At 35.9% G+C, this 17,812-nt stretch overlaps 1 protein-coding gene across 5 annotated transcripts in view; it reads right to left on the minus strand.

Moving 5' to 3' along the window:
* Positions 1-17,812, minus strand: part of Ptpra (protein tyrosine phosphatase receptor type A) — a 122,477-nt gene that overhangs the window by 43,409 nt on the left and 61,256 nt on the right. For 4 of the 5 annotated variants that reach the window (XM_058575537.1, XM_046433687.2, XM_046433688.2 and 1 more), the window contains 3 exons: positions 13,307-13,385; positions 12,509-12,850; positions 4,781-4,807 (listed from right to left, as the gene is read on the minus strand). In XM_058575537.1, the coding sequence (XP_058431520.1) occupies positions 4,781-4,807; positions 12,509-12,850; positions 13,307-13,379 (442 nt within the window). In that variant the 5' untranslated portion in view covers positions 13,380-13,385. The remainder of the gene's footprint in view (positions 1-4,780; positions 4,808-12,508; positions 12,851-13,306; positions 13,386-17,812) is intronic. The other variant, XM_046433690.2, reaches the window with a different exon arrangement.

Raw genomic sequence — 17,812 nt, forward strand, 5'->3', positions numbered from 1 at the left:
GTAAATCCTTCTCTAAGTACTACCTTTGACAAAATTAATTGCCCTCTTCTTGTACTTCAGTAACACTATGTACCTATTTGGCTACAACATTTATCACATTGGATTAAGGTCATGGATTATATGTCCATTAAATAATAAACTTCTTCTTCTTTTTTTTTTTTTTTTTTTCATTTTTTAGTTCTCGGCAGACACAACATCTTTGTTTGTATGTGGTGCTGAGGATCGAACCCGGGCCGCACGCATGCCAGGCGAGCGCGCTACCGCTTGAGCCACATCCCCAGCCCCAATAATAAACTTCTTAAGGACATGGATTCAAGACCACCTCCAGATATCACAATTTATTCTTTAGGGTTGAAGATATAGAACAGTGGGAGAGAGCCTGCCTAGCATGTGTGAGGTCCTGGGTTTGAGTCCCAGCACTGGGGGAAAAAAACTCATTCAGTAAATACTGAGTGAATAACTGTTTTAGATGAGTCCTGAGGATTCAGCAGTGAACTAATGATAGTTTTTTGCTCTTATGAAGCTTATATTCTAGTGCGAAACACAGAATAATAGATAAGTAAGGAAATGTATATTACAGGTAGTCATACATGCTATGAAGAAAAAATAAGGTAGACTAAAAGAAGGAATGAGGTGGTCAGGAAAAACCACAAATGAGTGAGTGAATGGAACAGTGGGCAGTTTCTAGTGAAAAGTGGTGTTAGGGACACCAAGAGCAGTTTTTCAAGGAAGGAGTAATCAAGCCAATCAAATATTGCCAACAGATAATGTAGACTGGCATTCTTCCTTATCTATTGTTTACGACTACGTATGTTATCTGTCGGCAACCTATCAGGCATATTGTTTATGACTACTAAGAGAACTGACAATTACAAGCAATATGGAAATAAGGGATGCACCTAGCTAATTTAGAAATCATTATACATATGTTGCTGGCACACAGCAGAGCTCAATCCTATATTGTAAAATTCTTACATATCATTTTTATAACCCTATTTTACAGATGAGGAAACTGAGCTGAGAAATTAAATAACTTGCTCAGGATTACACAGCTGCAAATCTAAAGCAAGAAAACAAATTTACACTATTTTCTAGACTCTTGATAAATTATAGGATCAAGAGCACTTTAATTCTCTCAAGCTTACAGGCCAGAACAGTCCACCCTCATTAAAAGTCACATTTTATTAGAATTATTCTCATGTTTCTGTTGTGATTAGAAGACAAAACAGAGAGCACAGATGTCCCCAGACTGCTGTGAGGGAAGGAGACTCAGCTCAATTAAGGGAATCAGAGAAAACTTAGTTCCCTGTGCTTGGATATAGCCTCAGAGTCAAGTCACGCTCCTATGGTCCCTGCAAGACCAAACAGATTCATCACTTATGTTCAGGACTGTCCTGGACTTGGTAATCCAAAGAGATGGACCTGCACAATGCAGGCTGGTACAGCGAAGGTCTGTTCCATCCTGCCCAATAACTTTGTTCTCAACTCCCATTCTAACAAAGTTTCACTCTCTAGACTCAGGCCAGGGGTGCAAGCATTTCAAAACACAAACAAGGCATCGTGAGACAACAAATGTCTACTTGCTATACCTCTTTTTCAATAAAATCAAAGGGTCATATTAATCTAACAGCTCACATGTAGATAAGTGAATTATATAAGTTCTTAAAATATACTTTGGTTAAGTACAAACAGTGAAATCAAACTCCTATACACCTAGTCCCTAAAGCTCATTTATTTATCTTGTGTTCACACTTTTTAGAAGTATTTATTGAGTCTCAAAGGTGTAATATTGTTTCAAGTACCATTCAGAAACCTTGATATCCATTGTTCATCTGTCTTCCCTAAGGCCTCTGGATAATCTTTCTAGAACAAAACTGATCATGTCACTTCCTCCCTCCCTACCACCTACAGGAGATTCTCTTGACCCCTGAGCTCCATGTACCACCAGGCCAATTCTGTTGAGGCCACCTCTGACCACTCTTTACCTTGTGTACATCAACTCTGCAGAGTTCCTCAACATGATTTGTTCTTTCATGTCTCCCGCTTTTGCCCTCCCTACCTGGTATATCATTTTCCCCATTACTGTTTTAAACTGCCCAAAGCTCATCTCTGTGCCTCCTTCCCATTTCCCAGGTATAAAGAGTCTTCTGAGTTCTCTGAGTACTCTGTGCAGGACATCTAATAGCATGTAATTGAATGGACTTTGATTCCAGGAGTTCACATATTTCCTCCAAGACAGAAAGAATTTTCTTTTTCTTTGCTAGAATCCTCAGCATCTAACAGGTACTGAATGAATACTAAATGTATTATTAAAGGTGCTTAGGGAAAATCATACATGGAATTCACAAGAATAATGTTGCTTACTATGATAATCCAAGAACACATCTTTAAACAAGAATGTTAACCCCATTATGGACTCCAGCTCTTCAAAATACTGAAGGAGAAAGCCAGGGGAAGAGGATCCAGATGATATGAAGAGCTGAGAAACTTTAAGGAGTCTGTGGGTTTCAGTAGAATGCTTATCCTCACTGGTTCTGGAACTCTGTAGGTCAGGGACTCTTTTATAAAAATAAGACGGCATTATTTTCTTATTTTAAAAGGCAGCTAAGTAAATGATTACATCTAAAATAATTTTAGAGTACATTTGTAACCAGCTTTATCTTTTAAAATTTTTTAGTTGTAGATGAATATAATACCTTTATATTATTTATTTTTATGTGATGCTGAACCCAGTACCTCACGTGTGCTAGGTGAGCACTCCACCACTGAGCCACAACCCCAGCCCCAACTTTATCTTTGATATTTAACAAATACCACTTGAAAGGTCTTCACAAGACTGCCCCCTCCTCCGCAAAAGAATCAAATTACTAAAACTAAAAAGTAGGGCAAGACAGATTTAAGCAAAATTTTGTTTAAAAGATACAAGGCAAGGGCTTGGGGTTGTGGCTCAGCGGTAGAGCGCTCGCCTAGCACATGCAAGGTGCTACGTTCAATCCTCAGCACCACATAAAAATAAATAAAATAAAGGTATTGTGCCCAACTATAACTAAAAAAATATTAAACAAAAAAAAATACAAGGCAGCAGGTTGCTGTGATACACCTGTAATTCCAACTACTTGGGAGACTGAGGTAGGAGGACTACAAAATCAAAGCCAGACTGGACAACTTAGAGAGAAGCTGTCTCAAAAAATTTAAAAGGACCGAGGTTATAGATTAATGGATATAGCTTAGCAGTACAGCACTTGCCTTGCATGTGTGAGGCCCTGGGTTCAATTCCCCGGACTGCAATCAATAGTAAAGGGCAGGGAACTGGCAGGGAACTGCACTTGTGGTTGTATGGTTACACAACAGGTTCCTAGTGGTTTGTGAGAATGGTTGAAATTCTCAGGTCTAATAGCAATGGTAGCAGAAAGGTGGTGGTAACATAAAGATAATAATATGACAGCTAACACTAGCTGAGCAATTGTTATGTACTGATCTCAGCACTTCATATGCAATATCTCGTTTCTCACAACAACCCTGTGAAAGAGACAATGTTCCTATCCCATTTTGAAAATGGAAAAGTGAGGCACAAGGAAGTTACACATCTACTCATCCTGCTAGTAAGCAGCAGGCTTAAGACACCAACCCAGGTGGTCTGACTTCAGAGCCCATGCTTTTAAGTACTGCACTACACAGTCTCCTCATATATTCTACTATTTGTGCATTCTCCAGCCTCAATACATATGTCAAAATCAATAGCATTTTCTTAGATGGGAAAATCTTTATTTGCAAGTGGCATCCCTATCTTGTTCAGACTTCACAGGAACTATAATGGATAGCAAAATCTCCTTCAAGACCAAAGAACCTATTCCCCCAGCTGCTGGGAGGGTTAGTGGCTAATAGCTCTGAGCTATGTCTATTCCCAAGAACTGTACTTGGCCTAAGAGAGCCTGGCCCAGGGGATTCCAGATCCAGAGTTTCCTATGTGATTGGCCTTAGCTCTGATCACATGATGTCTCATTTCCTTCATCTATCCAATACTTCTGCCTTCCCTCCAAGGTGCTATAAGAAGAAAATACTTTCCCAGTAAACGTGTTACATGCAAATCTCTATCCCAGTTTATAACTAATAATTGAGCTATAAAACCAGTGAAGGCCAAGTAACAATTGGAAAACATAGTCATTATGACCAATGACTTCAGTGCTAAGGAGTTACTTGGCAGACAATGCCAGACTAATTTCAATGCATTACTACATATTACATAAATTATCCAAACTGACACCAATAAAAATGCTTGAATAAAGGAAACTAGTTCCAAAAGGACAATGTATAATAATGGCATTTAAATGAGGCATGTAGAATAGACAAATTCATGAAGTACAATAATGGTTTCCAGGGGCTGCAAGGAGGAGGAAAAGGAAGTTATTGTTTCATTTGGGATGATAAAGAAAAGTTCTGGAGATGCATGGTTCACAATGATAAATGTACCTAATGCCACTGTACACTTAAAAATGATTAAAAGGTCAATTTTATGTTAGATATATTTTACATAATTTTTCTTTTCTTTTTTTGGTGGTGCTAATAGTAGAAAACAGTAAAATATTCTTTTATTAAGAAAATATAATTAGAAAGTAACAAAGTAAGAAATGAACAAAGTAGATTATGAGATTAATATGAAAACAAGCGAAAGTAAACAAAAAACACAGACACAGAGGTACAAGGTTACCAGACTGAGCAGAGGAAACACTGAAGAATACACTGTGTAAAAGGGACAACAGATACAAGGTGAGCAGCTCACCTCTTCTGTCCTTCGAGTCAGAATTACCTGTGTAATAAGTGACAAATAAAAACATTCACTCAGGTTAAAGAAAAACATTACTAATCAATTTAAGGTAAAAACAAAACAAGCTCCAGGAATATAGATACTCTTTCTCCAGGTACAATGTTGGCCTAGAAGGAGGTATCCTCCAACAACTGAGAAATAAAATTGTCCAGATTCACTAAACTTTAGTCAGCAGCCTGGCCTTCTTTTTGAGTACACAAATAATGTAACATCAATATTCATAAAAAGTATAAGAATGCAAGAAGAAATACAAATTACAGAACTTTATATTTCAGGAGTTCATATCTTTTGGATCATTAAAACTCAAAAGGACAAAATGAAGGAAGGATATAAGACCTAAATGATAAGAGGTAATAAAACCTAACTGGTATATACCCAATTCTATATAATTACAGAGAAAATCTTTTCAAAGACCTGTGGAACATCTGTGAGTTCTTACAAATTCCCAGGAATAAAAAACAGTACAATATTCTTTTATCACCATACAATAGAATTAAAAATTAACAAAGTAAATTTGATTAAAAATCAAAATCCACATCAAAATAAAAAACATCTAAAAATAATAATAATAAAATAGAGGTATAGCTTAGTGGTAGAGAACTTGCCTAATACATGCAAAGCCCTGGATTTGGTCCCCAGCACAGCAAAACCAAGCAAAACACAATGATGAAAACACCTCTTCTTGCCTTTGGTACAGACCTCTTATTTTTTAGCTGAGCACAAAGTTGTCCAGCTAGAGACTATATTTCTAAGAATCCTTTGTGCCAGAGTCATGTGATAAATTCCAGCTAATGGGATGTGAGCAAAAGCAATGTGGTAATTTCCAGGTCACATCTTTTGGAAAAGAAATTGTTTATCTCCATTCCCTCTGTTCTCAGAACCTAGAACTAAGGTCCAATGATGAAAGCAGATAATCAAGAAGATAAAAGCAATATTGTTGGGATGAAGAAAAAAAAAAAAAACAAAGAGACTTGGACCCTGATAAGGCAAAGCACTCTGCCCACCTCTGGGGAGAGAAAGATACCGTGGTCTTACTTCAGTCACTGGATTTTGGTGTATCTTTGCTAGAGCAGCTCATACTGAATCTTGATTAACACGACTAAGTACAGGAATACCTATGGAGTATGTATGTCTAAAACTGTGCTTGTACAAAATTCACAACATTAAATATGTTAATTAACACAAAGAATGATAATAATTAAGCATTCAAGATAGCAGTCTGCACAAAATAAATTTAAAGAAGGCAAAAAGAACAGGAATTTAAAAATATCAGTGAAATTAAAACTGAAAAATGAGAGAATAAATAGTAGGTTCTTTGGAAGAAAAAAAGCAAAGGACCATGAACTCAAACAAGAAAACAAAGAATATTAAAAAATATGCAAAGAGAACTATTCATAGCTATGCAGGAAATTAAATAATTTTAAGAAACAACTTTTCCTCAAATTCATTCAAATAAACTTTGTGAGTTGAATGGCTGGTTTCCTATGTAAATTTTCAGATTCTTTTCATGAAACAAAACACTGATGAATTAAAACTTATCAAAAACCACAGATCAAGTTCATTTAGAAGTTACTTGCCAGTATCAAAGGGAAAAATCCTATATAAAATAATATCAAACAGATTGCAACAGTTTGTTACGAAAATGATACATTACCAAGGTGAGTTTTGCAGGAATGTAGACAGTTTAGAATTTTAAAAATCTATTAATATAATCTACCATAGCAACAGAACAAAAAAGAAAACAAACAGATCTTGCTGACACCAAACAAGCAACTGGCAAAATTTAATGGCTATACATAAATCTTCATTAAAACTGGAATAGCCACGGGCTGGGATCAGCGGTAGAGTGCTTGCCTGGCACGTGCGAGGCCCTGGGTTCAATCCTCAACACTACATAAAAATAAATAAAATAAAAGTATTGTGTCCAACTACAACTAAAAAATAAATATTAAAAAAAAAAAAAAACACCTGGAATAGCCAGGAACAGTGGTTCATGCCTGTTATCCAGCTACTAAGGAGATCATCCCCAAATAAAAAATTAAAAGGGCTTGGATAGCTGTGTTATAGTGCCTCTGGTTCAATCTTTAGTAGTGAAAAAAAACAAAAAATTCTACAGAAAACACAATGAATGTCCCCAAATACTCAAGTACATATGGGAAACTGAATCTCCATATCACATATAATAAAGGTGACATTTCAAATCAATTTTTTTCAGGATGATTCTGGATTTTTAAAAATTACTTACCACTTCATAATTGGGAGCAAAAATAGATTATTCATTAAGGGGCATTGGGATAACTAATTAGCCATTTGGGGGAAAACACATCTATAGCTCACAATTAATATCAGAATAAATTCAAGCACTCATCTTCGGGCACACATATCCACTCATCCTCCCAAACTCCCCCACCTCTGCAAAGAAATAAAAGGAAACAAAGAAAGAAACCATAAAAGTCCAAAAGAAAACACGAAGTAATTTATTTTAGAATTTTGGAGTAAGGGAGGCCTTCTTAAATATGGCCCATTACCTAGAGAACATTTAGCTAAACAAACTCATATTCATATTTTAAAAATTAAAAATTCCTAATGCTATCTTCTGCAATACAGAAAAGCTAAAAGATTAAGGTATGTGTGGGTGACATGTGCCTGCAGTCCCAGGTACTTGAGAAGCTTGAAATAGGAGGATCACTTGAACCAAAGGAGTTCAAGACCAGCTTGGGCAATATAGTGAGACCTCGCATTTAAAAAAAACAAACTTCACTGTAGGCACAGAAATCATTTCCCAAATTTTTAAAGAATGCTTTTGAGTTCAAAAAAATCTGACACCCTAATAAGAAAAATGGTTGAAGAATATCAACAAAGAATGCTCAGATAAAAAAAAATACAAATGGTCTTTTACAATATGGAAAGGGGGAGTTGGGGGTGTCATTTAGTGGTAGAGTGTTTGCCTAGTATATGCAAGGTACTAGGTTTGATCCCCAGTACTATAATATTAATAACAATAATAAAAATTTTAAAAGGGGAAAGGTCCTCAATTTTATTCAGAGGAATGCAAATTAAAGTTACAATGAGAAATTAATTTTATCTACCAACTTGGCAGAAATCCAGAAGTTTGATAATTCACTGTATTGAAGAGTATAGAAAGACAGGTACTTTGATATAATACTATTAGGAAGACATTTCCTAGTAAAGAAAAGTTGGCAATATTCATCAATTTATAAAATGCACACTTAAAATAAAACTTATCCTACTAATATGCTCATACATGTTTGAAATGACAAGCTGTATTGTTGAAAAGAATGCTCTGAAAACAACCTGAATGTCTTATTCATAGGAAAACTGAATAAATATATTAAGATATAACCACATTACCAGTTCTTTACTAAAATATAGAATAAGTTGGCTGGGAGTATAGATTAGTGGTAGAGCGTATGCCTAACATGTTTTAGGCCCTGGGTTTGATCCCCTGCAATATACTGTTTAAAAAATACACATACACACACACTAAAAAAAAAAAAAACAAGTAGATAAGCTAACTGAAAAAAATCAATATGCAGAAATGAATATAATATATTGTTTTTGTTACATATGGAAGAAAAAGGGAATATATGTATGTGCCTCTGCTTTCTTTTCTTTTCCTTTTCTTTTGAGGTACTGGGGATTGAACCCGGAGGTCTTACCTGTATAAGCAAGCACTCTACTAATGAGCTACATATTTTATTTTGAGACAGGGTCTCATTAAGTTAACCCAGGTTGACTGCCAACTTGTGATCCTTCTTGCCTCAAATTCCCAAGTAGCTGGGATTACAAGCATGGGCTACTGTCCCTGGCTGCTTATTTTCAAAAGGAAAAAAAGAGACTCAAAGGAAAGGTCAATAGGAAAGAAAAATTAAAAAGATTAAGGAATGAATCCAAGAATAATCCAATATCTAAATAACAGAAGAGTTTTAGGAAAAATTCGAAGAAATAATAAAGTTTTTAAACACAAAAAAATTTCAGAACGGAAGGACCAAGGCTTCAGAGGGCCTATAAAGTAATAAAAATATGAATGAAAAAGACCCACATCATAATACAACTTGATGAAATTTCAGGAAACTGATGATAGCACCAGGAAGAATTAGGAATTAGAACAGCAACAGAATCCTTCAAGCTTGGTAAATTAGAAGTCAGGGCAGCACTTCAAAAATGCCAGGGGAAAATTACTTTCTAAAATTCCATACACAGCCCTAAAGAAGCTTTAGACATGTCAGGTCTCGTGTAGTTTACCTCCAATGGACCCCTTTCTCAAGAAGAATGTGTTCTACCAAATGATAGATGAAAGAAAACAATATGGAAGACAGGAAGAGCAAGGGGAATTCCCAGATTGACAGAGAATAAATATTCTAGGCTGATATTTGTATACAGCCCTAGAGATAACAAGCCTAGACTGGAATAAGACAATGGAGACCTCAGAGGGAATTGCTATAGGTTTAAAAAAAAAAAAAAAAAAGAAAAAGAAATATCAGATTATCTAATAGGCCTGCCTTTGTAAAAACTGTACTGCAGGGCTGGGGATGTGGCTCAAGCGGTAGCGCGCTCGCCTGGCATGCATGCGGCCTGGGTTCGATCCTCAGCACCACATACAAACAAAGATGTTGTGTCCGCCGAAAACTAATAAATAAATAAATATTTAAAAAAAAAAAAAAAAAAAACTGTACTGCAGGGCTCTGGAAAATGTGGGAATTGGCCAGCAATAACTAAAAAGAAAACTAAACAAAAAGTCATGCAATTACCAAATTCAGGAAAAAAAAGTACACAAAGAAAAATAATTAAATGGTTACTTATAGTTTGGTAATAAACAATATTTCAAGTCATAAAGACTTAAAACGGGGCTGGGTATGTGGCTCAAGCGGTAGCGCGATCGCCTGGCATGCGTGCGGCCGGGTTCGATCCTCAGCACCACATACAAACAAAGATGCTGTGTCTACTGAAAACTAAAAAATAAATATTAAAAAAAAAAAAGATTCTCTCTCTCTCTCTCTCTCCCCCCTTCCTCCTCTCTCTTTAAAAAAAAAAAAAAGACTTAAAACGTCAAATACTAATTAAGCAAATATAGTGAGTATTATGGGAATACTGGTAAGATGATGAATAGGATGTGGGGTTTAAGACCATGAAATACTCATGTACCCATACAGTTTCCTTGTTTTACTGATCTCCAATAAAAGTCACTAGTGATATGTAACTCAGTCTCCTCCGACATGAAATGTGTTAAATATACAATGGCTGGATTCTTAGCTACAATAAAATTCAGGCCTACATCAGTGTACGAAAGATGTGGGAAAGCCCACAAAAGTGAGAAATATGCTTAATTTCCTACTTATAAGCATTGATATCTAAAGCAAATCATTTATGCTCTCTATATAATCTTAAATTAAGCATGTATCAAAAGGAGCTAATTATCCATGTCTCTTCATAAAACTGTCAAATGAAGGACATACAAAATAGAACATGAGTCATAAAATTAGTTAGGCCTGAGTACAGTCTCACCTCATCCACTTACTCCTTCAGCTCGTACAAGTTATTGTATGTTTCCTCTCTAAGCAATTACCATAACCCACAGCAAGAAATACATTTTACAGTGTCATTCAGTAGACATATCTACACTGTGCTTGTGTATAACAAAAGTTTCACAAAATTATATGCATAAGATTTAAAAAAAAAAAAAACAGAAATAGAATAGGACCATTCACTGAAACAAACAAACAGCAGTGGTGGACCATTAAACTGATTTCATGAATGGGTCATAAACTGCACATTAAAAAATACTCCATAGGGCTGGGGATGTGGCTCAAGCGGTAGCGCACTCGCCTGGCAAAATAAAAAATAAAATAAAGATGTTGTGTCCGCCGAAAACTGAAAAATAAATATTTTTAAAAATTCTCTCTCTTTAAAAAAAATACTCCATAAATTATAGTTTCATCATTAGAAAACTCTTTCACCTATAAAATATAAAACTCCCTTAATCAGATTATTCCATAAAACTCTTATATGTTAGGCATTGTAATAACTGATAAAGTATAATTAAAGCCCAAAGCAAATAACAGACCTTATTTGTTTGCAGCTGTCTATCTCATCAAGGATAGTGGAATGCCATTACATTCATTTATTTTATTAGTAACTATCAGAGCAATAATTGTAACATAATAAAAGCTAAAACTTCAAAAGAGTGCTTATCATGTGCAGGCACCATAATATGTAATTACCCGTATTAATCTGCTTAATCAGAATAGATTCTCTGTAAGGTAAAAACTATTACTATCATTCACACCTATTTTACAGATGAAGAAATTGAAGTACAGGATTAAGTAAATTTGCCAATGGTCACAAAAGGAGCTTCTGTCAGAGTTGGGATACAAACAGGTAAAATGGCTCTATGCTCTTAACTGAAAATGCTACACTGCCTTTATTGCAGAAAAAAATGAGATTAACATAAGCAGATATTAGGTCTGGGCTTTGAAGTCTAGATGAAAGATGTCATCTGGAATAACCAAATAAGATGTGATTTTGCAAGTACTTTCTGAATGCTCTCCCATGCACCAGACATGAGTCCACCCAGGGGAATTCATAAAACAGGGAAGAAATTTGAGCTAAAAGGATGAAATCATAGAAGAGGCAACAGTGATTTTGCTAGAAAAAGGAATGACAGTAATATGGCAATCAGAAAACAACTATTTATTCTTCACAGAAGCTCTTTCAGGGATCCTCTAATCATCTTAGACTAGGAACCTGATGTTCAAAGTCAGAAACTTGACCTATTCCACCTGGTCTCAGACACAGGGCTCTAATTCTATCTCAGGGACCACCTCTGCTTTAATCCACTGGTGCTGATTCAAGGAGAAAGGGGACTAGGCCAAGGTCCTAAATAATTGTCACTGCAATGTAACAGTTTCCCTGAGCCCCTTTCTAATTCCATGCCTTGACACTGGTCTTCCATTCTGCAGCTAATTGTTATGGGACATTCATTTTCATTTTCTTTCTCATGGTCTCCGTGATTCTCTCCTTTTCAAAGCTAATCATTACTCAGTCTCTGTATCCTTTCATCTTCAGTCTCTTGCATCATCAATTAGCTCCCCTCTTTTGCTTGTATTTACAACCTTTTTCTTCCCTTTAAACACACTTAGGCCTCCCCAACCTAAGTAGGATATCACCTAGCAAAAAGATATCCTCTAGAATCTTCCTTTCACTTCTATCTATCTATCTGTCTGTCTGTCTGTCTGTCTGTCTATCTATCTATTTATTGGGGCTGGGGATTGAACCCAGAGGTACTTAACCACTGTACCATATTCCCAGCCCTTTTTTATATGTTATTTTGAGACAGGGGCTCACTAAATTGCTAAGTTGCTAAGGCTGGCTTTGAACTTGTAATCCTCCTGCCTCAGAGTCCTTGCACCACAGCAAGTACTTCCTTCCTCTTAACTCTATGCTCACCAGATATTCTTAAGAAGTTCTTACATCCAAAATAAATAAATAGAATAGAATAAAAAGAAGAAGAAAAATAAAAAGAATTCTTTACACCTAGGTTTTATTACTTTCCTTGGGCAATTTTACTTATTTCAAGAAACTTTACAGCTAGAAAAAACAAAGATGATAAAAGGGTGAATACACTCAAAAAGTGAAAGAAGGAGCAAAAACCATCTCTGGTACCTGAAGGAGGGAAGGTTTCTGGAGTGGTTGCTGCAGTACTGGAATTCCCTTCCCAGGGTTCTGTTCTGGCATCTGTGAATTGGTGATCTGGAAGCCATGTTCCATTTGGTGAAATGGTAGTGCCTACAGAATCGGTGCTTACAGATCGTGTGGTCCCATTGTCAGAGTATGAAGAATTGACAGTGGTTATGTAGGTAGGTCCCAAAGTTATATTTGGGCTGAGTGTTGGTGCCACAGAAAGAGAAGTTACTGATGAGGTTGGATTTGAAGTTCTGTTCTGTTCTTTGACTGATTCTGCTGTTGATGCTTTAATTGATCTTGTAATTTCCAAGGAAGGTGAAACTACAAACAGCAAAACATAAGAAAACATTACACAAAGAATGCGAGACTCAAAAGTTATAACATAAGGCAGTAAACCTTAATAAACTCATCAAATATCTGGAGATCAGACAAAGGCCACACACACACACACACACACACACACACACACACACACATTTTTATCTTAAGTGAATCATTCCTCCAAAGGGCTACCTATGGGAGAAGTAAATGAAATTCTTCACTCAGTTCAACTTTTTTTTTTTCCAGGAAAGATCACATTTCTGATATGTTTAAAATAGTAACATGTAGAACAATGCTAAGCATTCAACACAATTCAGAGATTTCCAAACGTATTTATTTTACTATCATTTTTAAAGAAAAGTTTAAAATTATATCAACTAGGTCTTCAAATCTGGGTCATTATATGTGAAAGTAAAATTCTGTTTCAAATATCAGTTTTATCAAATGACAATTTACCTGTGGTAGCATTACTGGCACTGACGTGTATCAGTCCACTGCCAAACAGAACAAGAAGAAACCAGGAATCCATGCTGACCTGAAAAATGGGAAGTCATGTCAGACGAGGCCCTATATTATTATAACTATGTCCAAATTATTCAAAATACAAGTATTTGGGGAAGCATCCTCCTAGCTGTTAAAATATGTTTACAGGGCCAATGATCTTTATGAAGTCACATTTCTTCAGGAGTTCAACTATTAATTGAATCTTTATACATATAGAAGTCGATCTAAATCAGAACACATTTTTAAAGGCAACTCGATTACACTTTAGAATCACCTGAAAAACTGTTTAAAATTCCCAAGCCAGAATGTACCTCTGTGGGTCACAGCTAGGTAACAGTCCTTTTCCCAAGCTGATGGCTATCTTTATAGTCCAGAGAAGTATCAAGAATGTAGTCTGAATGCATTAATGTACTACTCTTTGAAGTAGACATTATACAACTACTATCAAACTATCCTACCTCAAACCACATAAGACAGCAGCATATTCCCACCAGTAATAGTGACTCATTCATCCATTCAGATTTCTTTGCCCTAATACTGGGCTAGAAATTAGAGGAACAACAGGGAAGCAATTTGCTTATGAACTCCACTTCATAAGACGTCCAGTCTAGAAGTAATTCAATATTGTACTCACTCTTCAAGGGAAAGAGTATATGCTTTCTTAAGGGGCACCTGAAAATCTCAGGGGGGAAGGGCAGAAGTGAGAAAAGACTGAGATGTAGAAGGTTCATATACATCCTGTAAGTTTGCCATGGTTAGCATGGCAATGCCAAGCAGGGGAATGGGTTCAGACAATGGCTTTCACCAGGTGCAGCCACACAAAATTTTGACCACTTCTTCATTCTTTGTGGGTTATGATTATTAAATCAGTGATATCTGTATAACACTGAAAGATCTGGACAGCAAACAAACATTGATCTCTAATAGAAACCAGTTCAATTCCTAACCTTGCTATATTTTAAAATTGGCAATGCACATAATTTTTTCCACGAGGATCAGGAAAATTGGAAGGATGACTATTATATATCCATCAAATCTATTATTGATAAATCAACAGGAAGTTGGGAAAAATAAATATGTAGTTGAGGGGAAGGAGTTAGTGCATCACCTTATTCCACATACCAAAATAAGTTCCAGCTGGGTTAAAGAATTAAATGCTTGCCAGGTATAGTTACACATGCATATAATCCCAGCAGCTCAAGAGGCTGAAGCTCTAAGCCACTCAGACCCTGTCTCAAAAACAAAATAAAAAGGGTTGGGGATGTGGCTCAATGGTTAAGCACCCTGGGTCCAATCCCTATTACAAACAAACAAATAAAATCAAATAGTTAAAAGTCACACTTAAAACGAAGATAAATAAATATTATGTGAGCTCAGGATGAGAAGTTTCTAAGCATAAAGACAACGCAAGAAATTGTGAAGGTAACAATGGAATAAAAAATAAGTAAAAGGGCTGGGTTGTGGCGCAGTGGCAGAGCACTTGCCTCACATGCGTAAGGCCTTGGGTTCCATTCTCAGCATCATATAAAAATAAAGAAATAAAAATAAAGGGGACCATATCTAACTTTAAAATAAATAAATAAATGCCACTAAATGTAAAAGAACTCAATCTTGAACAGATAGGAAAACTCAATAATATTAAGATATCAGTTCTTCCCAAGCTGGTCTATACATCAATATAATCTTGATCAATATCCCAGGTAGTCTATAAATGGCCTCTAAAGTTTATATGGAGAAGCAAAAGACTCAAGAAAGACAACTCAAAATTGAAGTAGAAGAAACAGTCAAAACTGAAACTACCTGACATCAAGACTTACCTACAAAAATACAGTGATTAAGACAGTGCAATGCTGGCAAAAGAAATGCACAAATAAATCAACATAACAGAACAGGACAGACCAGAAATAAACAAACATAAATTTGAAAAAAGAGTAAAGGTAATACAATGGAGCAAAAATAATCCTTTCACCAAATGGTGCTGGAACAACTCACCTACCATCTACCTACAAAAAATTCTAGATCAAACATCACACTTTTCACAAAATGGATCACAGACCTGCATGTAAAACACTAAAGTATAAAATCCCTAGAAGACAACCTAAGAAAAAAATAACTTCATATAATTTTTCCTGTATCCTGACAATGACTTTTTAATAAAACATCAACCAAAGGCACAATTCAAAAAATAAGAAGCAAGAAAAAAAATAAGCTGGACTTCTTTAAAATAAAACTTCCACTCAAGAGAACTAAGCGGGCAAGCCACAGACCAGAATAAAATATTTACAAAAGGCATGATAAAGTGCTATTCTCCAAAATATACAAAGAACTCTCAAAACTCAGAAAATTACATTTAAAAAACAGATAAAAGATCTGAGTAGACACTTTTCCAAAAAAGATAGATGTATAGCAAATAAGCATGTGAAAAAATGAACATTACTATACATATTAAGAATTGAAAAATTAAAACAAGAATGATAGATCATTATACAGAAATGATCAAAATCCAACACTGACAATATCAAATATTTGTGAGAATATAGAGCAACAGGAACTCTCATTCACCCCTGGTGGGAATGCAAAAGTAAAGTCACTCTGAAAAACAATTTGGCAATTTCTTATTTTTTTTTTTTTAAGTTATCGGCGGACACAACATCTTTGTTTGTATGTGGTGCTGAGGATCGAACCCAGGCCGCACGCATGCCAGGCGAGCGCGATACCACATGAGCCACATTCCCAGCCCGGCAATTTCTTATAAAATTAAACATACCCTTATCATACGTGACCAAGCAAGTGTGTTCCCCTGGTGTTTACCCAAATGAGTTGAAAACCTTTGCCCACACAAAAACCTGAAGAGATGTTTATAGCAACTTTATTCATAATTGTCAAAACTTGGAAGTGTAATACAGCCCCTTTGAAATTAAAAGACTCAAAGTGTTTTTTCCTTCCCAACTTCCTGGTATCCGCTTTTCTGCATCTGGAGTTTGCTTGTACTAAGTGGAAACTGAGAAGCTGCCCTCTGGCCTAGGCAGGTGCATGCGCAAACCGAAATTATAACAAGTTCCTATAGCACAGCTCCCCCGGCCCCTGCATAGATTGTAGCCACTTCTATACTAGTGGAAACAGTTTGGTCAAATTGTAATTAAATTCACTTTTCCTTTTTACAATATTTGCTTATTTCTTATGAAGGCAGATGACCAAATGCAGTCAGCCAGGACCTAGGCAGGTTCTCTGGCTTGGCTGGCCAAAACAGAAGCAACCAAGATATAAACTGGTATGAAATATTATGCACTGTTATTATTGTGATGCCTTCTGCTTCACTTTTTTCGCTGAGGACTGCTTTGACTATTCTGGACCTTTTATTTTTCAAAATGAATTTCATGACTGCTTTTTCTATTTCTATGAAGAACGTCATGGAATTTTAATAAAAATTGCATGAAATCTATACAGTGCTTTGGTAGTATGGCCATTTTGGCAATATTAAGGAATTAAATCTTGCAATCCTAGAACACAATATTTTCTTCATTTATTCAAGTTTTTATGTCCTTAAAATATTCTTTTTCACCCAACACATTTCTTCCTGTATTTATTCTGGAGTATTTTATACTACATTATACTATTGTCATTTATGGATTATTTTCGGCGGGGGGCTGGGGATTGAACTCAGGGACCCTCAACCCACTGATCCACATCCTCAGCCCTATTTTGTAATTGGATTTAGAGATGGGGTCTTACTGAGTTGCTTAGCACCTCATTTTTGCTGAGGCTGGTTTTGAACCTGAGATCCTCCTGTCTTAGACTCCCCAGCGGCTGGAATTACAGGCCACACCACTGCACTGGACAATTTAGGGATATTTTTTAAAAATAAGAAAGTCATTGGTTTTTCCTCTTCCACCATTACACATTATCAACTATGGGGAAAAAAAGGTAAGGCATGTTCATTAAAAGAAGTGCAAACCAGAGGGGTGTAAAACATTCACCACCTGCTAGTCCCATTTCCCAAAAGGGATTGCTAAATACTTCTTTCTATTGCCTTCAGAAGTTTTCTGTACTACATGAGTGTATAGCCACACTTAAAATATAAACAGAATTCTATTATACATGTCTGCAACTTACATTTTTTACTTATACAATAAATCTTAAACATATGCCATTATCAATACATAGTTATCTTTCTTGTCAATGGCTGCATAGTGTTTAATCATATGGATACACCAGTTATTTTAACTATTTGCTTTTGTTAAGTGATTTATATACAATTTCCTCTCCTGTCTTATACATCATTTTCTATTAGGCAACAATGCCCTGAGTAAAAACAGAATTTTATAGTCCAGAAAAGACACAATAATGGGAGAAACCCAAGTTTATAACTGTTCATTTTTCAAAGCACACTTTGTGAACCACAAGCTTTTGGTTAACTGAGTACAGACAACTGAACAAGGAGATTTGGGGAGAAGAGTC

Source organism: Marmota monax, unplaced genomic scaffold (genome assembly GCF_021218885.2).
Source record: "Marmota monax isolate L192 unplaced genomic scaffold, Marmota_monax_Labrador192_F-V1.1 WCK01_AAM20220418_F8-fsc00014, whole genome shotgun sequence".
Lineage (NCBI taxonomy): Eukaryota > Metazoa > Chordata > Mammalia > Rodentia > Sciuridae > Marmota > Marmota monax.